At 51.0% G+C, this 11,166-nt stretch overlaps 1 protein-coding gene across 1 annotated transcript; it reads right to left on the bottom strand.

Annotated features, from left to right (window-relative positions):
- Positions 1–1,527: 1,527 nt before the first annotated feature.
- On the bottom strand, positions 1,528–6,920 carry TRIL (TLR4 interactor with leucine rich repeats). The gene has a single exon (XM_083577506.1). It carries the CDS (start codon positions 5,759–5,761, stop codon positions 3,476–3,478), a length of 2,286 nt encoding a protein of 761 aa, XP_083433632.1. The 5' UTR covers positions 5,762–6,920; the 3' UTR covers positions 1,528–3,475.
- Between the last annotated feature and the right edge of the window lie 4,246 nt (positions 6,921–11,166).

Genomic DNA, 11,166 nt, shown 5'->3' with positions numbered 1-11,166 from the left:
TGTATAAAATTTGTCAAAAGCAAAGGTGTTCGTCCATAGAGGGGGGGAACCACCTTCTAAAAGCCACAGTTGGGTAATAACTTTATTAAGGTAAAGGGACCCCTGACCGTTAGGTCCAGTCATAGCCGACTCTGGGGTTGCGGCGCTCATCTCGCTTTATTGGCCGAGGGAGCCAGCGTACAGCTTCTGGGTCATGTGGCCAGCATGACTAAGCCGCTTCTGGCAAACCAGAGCGGTGCATGGAAACACCGTTTACCTTCCTGACGGAGTGGTACCTATTTATCTACATGCACCTTGACGTGGTTTTGAACTGCTAGGTTGGCAGGAGCAGGGACCGAGCAACGGGAGCTCACCCCATCGCGGGGATTCAAACTGCCGACCTTCTGATTGGCAAGCCCAAGAGGCTCTGTGGTTTAGACCACAGCGCCACCCACATCCCCTAATAACTTTATTAGGACCAACCAAAATACACTCGTACTTCGGGTTACATACGCTTCAGGTTACAGACTCCGCCAACCCAGAAATAGTACCTCGGGTTAAGAACTTTGCCTCAGGATGAGAACGAAAATCATGCAGCAGCAGCGTGGCGGCAGAAGGAGGCCCCATTAGCTAAAGTGGTACTTCAGGTTAAGAACAGTTTCAGGTTAAGAACGGACCTCCGGAACGAATTAAGTTCTTAACCCAAGGTACCAGTGTGTCACAAAATTGCAGCAAACTTCTGATTTCTTCCAAACTCTTCAACAGGCAAGTTGTTACACAGAAGAGAGCAAGATGAGGATTTTTTTAAAAAAAAGCAATGGCAACTCCTCGTTTCTGAAAAATTTAAAGTCTTGACTTGTCATCATAACTTTATTATCAGGCAACATTGAAGACAATATTTATATATAATTTTTAAAAATAGCTTATAGATTAGCAGAGGTGGGGGGGGGATCTATAACCTGAAATGTCCTAACTTTAATTTCTCATAATTTGGGAGCAAGCATTGTTTCTTTACCCCAGAATTCTAGGTGTGTAACCTGATACCTGTAGCACATGAGAAGGATTTATTCTGTCTGCAGTCTCCATCTTACAACTGAGGCTACAAGCTGATCTCATGGCTACAACACCCAGGCTAATTTTTGTACCTTGAGTCAGGCCCCCATTTCCTCCATTCCTTCGTTTGCCTAATGAGGAGTCCTGGAGAACTCCAAAGCTTGCCCCCATTATTTTTGTTAGTGCTAATGAAAAGTTGCCCAACTGAATAAAACTTCTAGTGAGAGTCACATTAGGGAGGAAAACACTGAAGAGCAATTTATTTATGACCCATTGAACTGCCTGAATTTCTTTCTTTTTTTCCTTAAAAAAAACCAAACCGTTTCAGATGTCTGAACTATGTCGAGTGTTATTTTTCAGAGGTCAAACATTCATTCAACCATGTTACCTATTTACCAATCAGATTCCTTCAGATCCACTCTTCATTACAAATCTCTGCATTTCACTCCCTAGCAATAGTCGCAGCAGCTTGTACAAGAAAAACATGCTAAGCTGTAGAAGTACCAAAAAGTATTTATTCAAGACCATTGTAAAAATAACCCATTCTAAACAAATCATAACAAACTTGGGTTAGTTTTCCCCTAGTGGTATCGGCAATTTAGCCTAGCAAAACCAACATGTTTGCATACTTTATATATAAACACACATTAAATCAGCTCACGTTGATTTGAGCTAATTAAAAAAAGGCTCTGGCTATTAAAAAAAAAAAAAAACACTGTTCTAGTTTCTTCCAATTACTTGCATGTTAAGGTTTGTCTCCAAGGCACCACTTGTGGAGGGAAAGGGTTTGAGTCAAAGACTGGGGCTCAAAACGTTGACTAGAGTTAAAAGTCTAGTGTTCAAGTTTGGACACCTATGAACACCAATCCCCATGTCGTAGCAGTAATCTGCCTTCACATTACTCAAAACAGAAGCAAGCCTGGCTCATTTTCAATAGAGGCTGGTGCAAAGATCAAGGAGGTCAGTGTCTGAAACGTCATTGATTCAAACGGTCTGCAAATCAAGCACTGTACGGACTTAGGGATGGGTTAGACATTTCCCTGGCATGTGTGTGCTTGCAACAAGTGCATGGCAGTGCCAGCGTATACCCAGCAGTGGCAGAAGCACCATGCGTAGGCTCTGTACATTTAGGTGGTGTAAACGGAGCTGGCGCAACTCCTCCATAAGGGAAGGTTACAAATGCTTCAACCTTTTCAGTTTGGAGAAAAGGTGAGGTGGGATATGGCAGAAGAAAATAAGAAGTATCCACCACATGGAGAAAGCAGGTAGGAGGCTTTCCTCCTTGTCATTAACGTGAGTACATGGGAACATCCAACGAAGCTGAAGGGTGTGAGATGAGGACAGACAAAAGGAAGCTCTTCTTCGAGCAGCGCATAAACTATGGAACTCCCTGCCACAAGTTGTACAGATGGCCGCCAGCAAAAACTGGGGATTAAACAAATTCAATGGAAAGTAAGGCTATAAAGTTTGGAGAGGTAGCATGCCTCTAAATCAAGAATTTCCCAAACTTGAGTTGCCTTGGACTACAATTCCCATCATCCCTGACCACTGGTCCTGCTAGTGAGGGATGATGGGAGGTGTAGTCCAAAAACAGCTGGAGACCCAAGTTTAGGAAACCCCGCTCTAAATACTAATTCGAGTAGGCAAGCAGAAGACGGCTGTTGTGTTCATGCCACACTGGCTGGCCACATGCCACACTGGACGAGCATTTGGTTTGACCATTCTAGTGGGTAAGGGGGATTTAAGCTGTATGCGGAGTTCTCATATGTAAGACAGTTCATATGCGGAAGTAACAGGACCCTAGTCCTGTGAAAGAGGAGACCTGGGATTTGCATTAAGTGATGTACCGGGCACGTAAAATGGTGCAAATACGGAGCAACTATAAGGCACACAATCCACCTGAGCTCTGAACACTTGTATAGGGTTACATTCTCCATCTTCTGTTTCATTCCTAGTATCTCTGTTCATTTCTTGGCCAACAGTAATTAGGATTAGCTAAAGAATTATATCCACAGGTTAGAGACGATTACAGAATAGTTATTTAGAAAACAACAATAGACCATCTCAGTGTGGAAACTGATGATTGGATAACCATAAAACCCACATCACCAAGTTGATAGTTGCCCATGAAGAGGAACCAGTACCCCTTCAGCTACAGTATAGTGGTAATTTCAAGAGAACAGTGGTAGAATCCCGCTTTAACTAGGGTTGGTCCCCAAATGAGAAATGGGCAACCCCTTTGCTGCTACTGTTTTTCCAGCATACCCTATCCTAGAACCATCCAACATTCATCTGATGAGCCGCCATTTTTGCACAGCAGAAGGCCTAAGTACAACCAAAGGCTGCCATTCCCAGCAGACCTTGCCAAATCTCAATGCTGGGCACTTGACTCCGGCATAACAGGGCGGCGACGGAAGCCACAGCTTTTGTTCCGTCCACGCCTCTAGTCTGCAAACCTCTGCAGCAGGTGATCCTCTCCACGCCGGGCGCTGCTGTTCCCTCCGGCGCCACTGTCGATGAAGCGCTCGCACGGGAACTCAATGAGGTCAGCCTCGCTCAAGGCACAGACCGCACTTCGGGGTGGGCGGTGGGACTGGAAGCCGGAAAAGTCGGCGGAGACGCCCGTCCCCATGGAGCGCAGGGGCCGGCGGGTCGAATACATCTGCCGGACGTGCACGGGCGACGCTGCCTTCCGCCGCCGGCACCCCAGCACCTTCTTCCGCACCAGGCGGGAAGCCCAGGCCGCCAGGGCCAGGAAGAGCAGCAACGCATTGACCGCCAGCAGCACCAGGGTGAGGAGTTGATGGTCCAGGTTTTGGGATCTGCCCGCCACGGCGGCGGAAGCTCCCGCACCTTCTTCGGGCAGGGTGACCAGCCCCGCGCAATGGTCCCTCGGCGCCACCGGGCAGACGCGGCCCCCGATCACGCCCTCCACGCAGACCAGGTAAGGGGTGTCGGGGCGCAGCTCCTGCAGAGTAGCCACAGGCTCGCTCCACTCGGGGAGGTAAACAAACCGCTGGAACTTGGTGGCGGCCCCGAAGCGGTCGAAGAGGACTCTGAAGCGCACAGGGCCGAGCAGGCGGGGGCTACGGTGCGGGCGGACCCCCCAGCGCACCGTCACCGTGCCAGAGCCGACCGCCTCCACCGACAGGTTGTAGAGGAACAGCTTGTTGAAATCACAGGGGTCGGTGACCAACGGAGGGATGCCGGACGAGACTGAGTGGTATTTGCCTGCCCGCCTGGGCCAAGCAGCTCCAGGTAGGGAAGGCGGCCTGGTGTTGAGGTGCAAGCCGGGCGTTGAGGTTGTGGGGCCTGTCTCAGCTGCCCAGCTCTCTCTTCCAGACGCCAAGATCTTCTGAGAGCCCAGCAGCTGCATGGTCGAGGCAGAGGGCAAGGAGCCGACCTTCTCCTGCACTAGGCCCAGGCCCGAGCTGCTGTTGCCCCTAGCAAGCGGGGCAGGAGAGGTCACCACGTCAGGGCAAGAGGAGCCGTTGAGAGCCGTTGAGAGCTGGGAGTCCTCCAGGTAATCGAGGTATTTCCCTGCCAGGGCCCGCGGCTGCCGGCACTGCACAAACACTGTGAGGAGCCGGCCCTGCGCATGCCAGGAGCCCAGCCAGTGCTTCAGGCCTCGCAGGCGGCAGTCGCAGCTCCAGGGATTTCCATCCAGCTCCAAGCGGTAGAGCACGGGGCTGGAGGCAAAGAGGTCACCGGGCACCGTAGTCAAGGCGTTGTCCTGCAAGCTGAGCTCCCGCAGCTTGTGCAGCTGAGCGAAGGCACCCGGCGGGAGAGCGGCCAGGGCGTTGTGGCTCAGGTCCAGCACCTCCAGGCTGCGCAGTGGCTGCAGCAGCGGCGCAGGCAGCTGGCTCAGAACGTTCCCATCCAACCGCAGCTCCTTGAGGGCCCCCAGGCCGGCGAAGGCTTCCGGCGCCAACCAAGCCAGGCGGTTGCCGCTCAAGGACAGCTTGGCCAAGTTGGGCAGGTGTTGGAAGAGCCCTTTCCCCAGCTGCTGCAGGCTGTTGCCCGAGAGGAGGAGGGTGCTGAGCAAACGCATCGGCCGGAAGATGTCGGGGTGGCGTAGCAGGCTCTGCTGGTTCCCCGACAGGTCCAGGAAGCGCAGCTTCCCCAGGCCGGCAAAGGCGTTGCGACTCAGCCAGCGGATGCGGTTGGCTTCCAGGTGCAAATAGAGCAGGTTGGACATCCCCGAGAACGTGGCATCTCCCAGCGAGCCCAAGGCGTTGCCGTCCAGCCGCAGCTTGACCAGGCTGCCCAGCCCGGCGAAGGAAGCGGCGCTCAGGGAGCTAATCTCGTTGGCATTGGCGTAGAGAATGCGCAGCTTGGCCAGGGGGCGCAGGGTGCCGGGCGCCAGGGCCGTCAGGAGGTTGTTCCCCAGGTAGAGCTCCTCCAGGCGCGCCAGGCGCTCGAAGGCCTTCGGGTGGAGCGCGCGGATGCGGTTGTACTGCAAGTCGAGGCGCTGCAGCGCCGTCAGGCGGTGGAAGTCGAAAGCGGAGATGTTGGCGATGAAGTTGCCGCCCAGGCTGTAGGTGAGGATGTCCTGCGGCTCGACGGCTTTGGGCACGGCCCGCAGCCCCCGGTTGGTGCACAGGACGTGCTGCTGCTGCTGGCAGTCGCATGGCTCCGGGCACACGGGCTGCGCGGCGGGAGGCAGCAGAGCCAAGGAGCAGCAGAGGAGGAGGAGCGGCATCAGACGGCGCGGGCGCGGCGGCTCCATCCCGCGAGGGCGGGCGGCGAGCGGCAGCTTCCCCCGATCCCTCGGCGTCTCTCCGGCATCCCACCCTCTCCTCTCGCCCGCTTGCTCTCTCTTGCGCGGCGGCTGCCGGCCGGGCTCCTCCTCTGGCGTCGGGGGCGCGCCTCTCGAACCCGCTGCCGAGGAGGGGACGGAGAGACCCCCTTCGCCTAGTCAACCGACGGCTTCCCGCCGCTGGAGACGGCGATCGCCACTTCCCTGCAGCAGCCGCCGCCGCCGCCGCGCAGGGTTAGGCGGGAGAGAGCCGTCGGCGGCGCTGCGTCTCCCGGCGAGCTTCCTGCCGCTGCCGCTGCCTGGGCTGCTCTGCGGCCGGGGACAGACAAGCGGAGGAGCGGAAACTCGCACTTCCCACCCTTGGCCCTCGGGGACGCGCGGGAAGAGCGGCTGCAAAGAGGGGGGGGTGAGGAGGTGGAGGGGAGGCTGCTGCAGCCGAAAGGACAGAAGGAGGGAGGCCGTCGGACCAGGGCAGCGCGCCGGAGTCAGTGTGTGCATGCAGAAGGCGAGGGGAAGGGGGGTGCCGAGGCGCAGCCAAGCAGCAGCAGCAGGAGGAGGGGGTGCAAAGTGGGGGGGGGGACTCCGCAGGAGAAACTTGGCGGTCTGGGCAGGAGGGGAAGCGAGATCGGAGCACGTGGGCTGCAGATAAAGCGCTGGATGGTTTCAATTTGCGCAGCTTGCCAGCCAAGTCCCTCCCACTCGCCCCTTCTCTGCACGGAGCAGCGGCCTGCCAAGAGCAATAGTCACGGTTTACCGCAGATTAGGGCCTATTGACACCGACGGCTGAATCGCCTTGCTGCTGTCCTCCACCCGCTGCAGCACCTCTCTGGCTGGAAGGTAAAACGAAACGGGTCTTCTGTGAAAAGAGGCTTGCTAGGATTTGCAGCCGCCACAGTATATCTGGAGCAAAAGGGATCGCTTTGCTGAGCCAGTATGATGAGCCCTCCACATGTGGCTGCGCTACTACAGCTCCCATCAGAGCCAGCTGGCGTGACCAATGGAGAAGGATGAGGGAGATGTAGTCCCAGATCATATGAAGGGCCATAGGCTCCCCCTCCCCTGGGTATAGGATGTCAGATCAGGATGAGACATCCCCACCTCCAATTCCATCTACAGAAGCTGCAAGGATTGGCAGATGAGTTTTTCTTCAATACAGGGGGCGTTCTCCAGTACACCTGAGACCAGCAAGCAAGGCACACACAGCTACTAGAGATGCTCAGGAGAAACAGCCAGGCAGCTGCCTACTATCTGCCTCCTGAGGCAGTTGGCTCCCGTCTTCCTAATGGTAGGGCTGGCCCTGGAATCAGCCTAACCCACCTCTCATAGGATCTCCAGTTACCCAAACTGAGCTGTGATGTAGTGATCTGGATACCAAACAGTGCACCCAAGAGCTCGTGAATCCCATTTCTCCAAACAAAATAAATGGTTTATCCATTGACCACATGACACACTTGTTTAAAATAACAGAATTCTAAATCTGTAGACACAGCACTGGCCTTCCTAACTGCTATGAAATAAAGCTCTCTCTCTCCCCCCCCCCCTTTTCTGGTGCCTGGTATATATTGTTACATTCCTATGTGTGGGAATGTTAAGGAAGATGGGAGAGGATAGATTGTTTTGATATTATCCCTCCTCACTCACGCTAGTGAGAAAACAGCAGAGCACGTTTCCTTTGCAACTTATTGGAAGTGAGTTGATGCTTCACTAGAATCCTTTAATTAAGCAATCCAGTCTGGCTTGTTCCTGGTAAGTTTCCTTTTTATTTCCCTCTTAAAATGATAATAACACAACACAGTCTTCTTTAAAAGTAAGAATAAAGTTTTACTCACAGCAGTAATCTGAAGGCTGGCTTTATCTTGTGGTTACAGTAAAAAGAAGTCTGAGCTACACCTCAGACCTTCTGCTTGTGAGCTCCATTCTGTGTGAAGGCTGAGCCATGCGCTGGCTAAGAGCCAGGAGAGCAAGACTCAAAGAGTAAGATGGCAGCATGGCCAGCCCTTTTATCTGGTCAGCTAGGGTCATGCCCATCTACCTGGTCACACACAGGGAGAGGAAGCTCCAGAGCAAGTATGGCTCCTGCCTGGAGCCACATTCCCCTGTGTGCCCATTCTAGGCAACAGGAAATTGTTGTACTTGACTGCTCTAGTAATAATACATCCCGCACTATGGACATTTTTTTGTGAAGTTTGCCCCCTGCACGCAACACTTCACTCTCAAAATACAAATGATACCTGTATATGTGTTCCTTGCATATCAGTTACAGGCTGGTGCAGAGTTTTATACTAATTAAAAAGACTGAAATCCTAAGAGTGCTCCTTCTTTCTTCTTTGGCGATCGCTCATAGCCGAGTAATATTGTCTTCCATAAACACGGTTTTAACAGTGAGTCCGTAAGGGACTGTGGAGGCCAGTTCTGGATCCACACGTCCTTCCACAGTGGGGACATAAGTTTCCAGGCAGGAGTTGATCATGGTGAGGGTTTGCCAAGAGTACTTTCCTCTTAGCACGTTTCTCCCTTTCATCCTGAGTTTGAGTGTCTTCAAAGCCCATGGATGCAATGCTTATATAAAGGAAGGAGGTGTCTTACAAGTAAAGATGGTTCGAGGAATTGGAGGGTGACAATGAAGCCTAGAGACCTCAGCTCAACTGAAGTATTCATCATATCTCCTGAATCTTGCTCCACATGGGTGCCTTACAAATAGCAGGTCTCCTGGTGTCAGTGCAGCAGCCTGTCACTGTAAATTGTTAGATGATGTCGCCTTCTAATAACAAATTTGTGCTAGGCTTTATTTGTAACTAATAAAGCTGAACACTATACTTTTAATGCACCCTCAAAACGCATTCTTTCCCTCAAAGAATTCTGGGGGTTGTAGTTAAACCCTTCACAAAGTTATAACTCGTAGCAACCCATTAACAAACTACATTGGCCAGGATAGTGTGTATGCAGCCATTGCTAGATTTTTTTTCTGGGAAATTGCAACATGCAAGAGAAGACAAGAGGAAAACGTCCCAAACATCTTGAATATCCATCTGGGAAAGACAGCACAAAAACAATACCTATCATTCCCATGCATATTACATCGCTGCTGCTAATTTCCCATCTTAATGTCTGGCCAAACGTTTAACAGGAAACCTGTGGTGAAAACAGATAAAAAGGAGAAGGCAAGGGTGCAGAGATTATAATATACTCTCTTGCCATATGGACAAGGAGTGGAAGAATGAAGTCCGTTAGCATCCTATTATATATGCTTTTATTCCCAGCTGTGATACATTTGGGACAGGGTGGGCAACCTGCGTACCACATGGGCCCTTGGCTCAGTCCACCTTCGTCTGCCAGGTGAGTTCCTTGCTAATAGCAATGTGATTCATTGAACTTTGACAGATCAGGAGTATGGGAAGAGACTTTAATCTTCCATCAAGTGCAGGTGCCCGGGAACATTTCCCCCTCCAGATGTTTCTGAACTACAGGTCCCTTGGCTATACCTGCTGGAGGTGTTGGGAGTTGTAGCTCAGCAACATCTGAAAAGCCAAACACCCCCCCCCCAAAAAAAAAAAACAACCCTGAGCTTCCAGCCCAGCCAAATGGATTGGTCTTGGACTTCACAACTTCCTTTCTAAGGCTGAAATCTTGGGCTTAAATCCCATTGAAAGCAGTGGAGATTTTTTTCTGAGTCGACATATGTGATTGTTTGTGACTGATTTGCCTCAACAGCTCTTCAGTTCATCTCCCACCCACCCCCATCTCTCTCACACACTCATTCCGAGTACCCCGTTTTATCGGTAGTTGGCTCTTTCTCAACTTCACTTCCATTCACTAAAAAACTGTGTTCAGTTACACCAGAACACATTTACTAATCATTTAACAAATGACTGCTGCTCTCACACATATAATATGTGTACTGTGCTGCTGTTGTGCTGTTCTTGTTATTTTATGAATTTATACCCCACACTTCGGTCTAAAAACATTCCCAGGGTGTCTTACAAAACTAAAACCGGCATTAAAATCATCTGCATAACATCTGTGGCTGTTTTGGGAGAGCTTTGGGGTTTGATGTCCACTCAGATTCTATAAAAAGCTCTAATACAAAAATACAAACATGTCTAACAACTTAATGCATACAATGTGTCCGGCGTTCAAAGATGAAAACTCGAGTGAAAATCCAGAACACACTTACTGGGGAGTAAGCCCCATTGAGCACAACTGGACTCGCATCTGAGTAAGCATGCAATTAAGCTGCAAAACTTTATTTGCTGTTAAGGAGAGCGATGTTCAGCACCAATGCCTAATTTGAACATTTTGTTGCCAAGCATCATAGACACACATGCACACACCCTTTCCCCAGATTTATGGCTTACTTGTGGAAGTAATCTGTGTGCCATCTGTAATTTATGTTGGTTGAATAGCATTGCAGATAAGGTATTTTCTGATGGGATCATTTGCTTTCGTTTAAGAATGGAATGTCACTCGAGACCTTCAGCTCTTCTTCAGGAAGAAAGTGTGTTTTCCAGACTCGCAGCAAATATTCCACACACTCCCTGCTCAAGCAGGGAGATGCAGCCACATTTTTAATAACTATCTGTACCTTTTCCTACGGGAATACTCAACTACAAAAACTTGCTCTGCCAGTTGGAAGGAGCTTTTAAGCAGTAAATGCCTGACTAAAGATGTATAAGGCATGCATTTATGTTTTTTTGTTTGTTTGTTTTAAGTCATGACTACTCAGAAGTAGGGACGTGGGTGGCACTGTGGGTTAAACCACAGAGCCTAGGGCTTGCCGATCAGAAGGTTGGCGGTTTGAATCCCCGCGACGGGGTGAGCTCCCGTTGTTCGGTCCCTGCTCCTGCCAACCTAGCAGTTCGAAAGCACGTCAAAGTGCAAGTAGATAAATAGGTACCACTCTGGGGGAAGGTAAACGGCGTTTCCGTGCGCTGCTGTGGTTCGCCAGAAGCGGCTTAGTCATGCTGGCCACATGACCCGGAAGCTGTACGTCGGCTCCCTCGGCCTATAGAGCGAGATGAGCGCCACAACCCCAGAATCAGTCACCACTGGACCTAATGGTCAGGGGTCCCTTTACCTTTACTCAGAAGTAACTCCCATCAAATCCAATGAGATAAGGGGCTGTAAGTGGCTCTGCTCTACTGCTAATAGCACACATTGGTATGAAAGGGTCATTCCCTGCTGTATCTAAATCAGAAATGGGGAACCTGTGGCACTTCAGATGCTTCTGGACTCCAACTCCCGCCAGTCCTAATCAGCATGTTCAGTAGTTAGAGATGGTGGGCGTTGTCACTGACCAATATCTGGAGGAGTCTGCAGCTTCCCATACCTAAACTAAATGTATGCAACCAGTGCAATGGGGTCCAAATTAAAACCAC

The sequence above is a fragment of the Podarcis filfolensis genome (assembly GCF_964270895.1).
Source record: "Podarcis filfolensis genome assembly, chromosome: 12".
NCBI lineage: Eukaryota > Metazoa > Chordata > Lepidosauria > Squamata > Lacertidae > Podarcis > Podarcis filfolensis.
The sequence above is the reverse complement of the archived record's forward strand: the minus strand, read 5'-3'. Positions and strand labels throughout refer to the sequence as shown.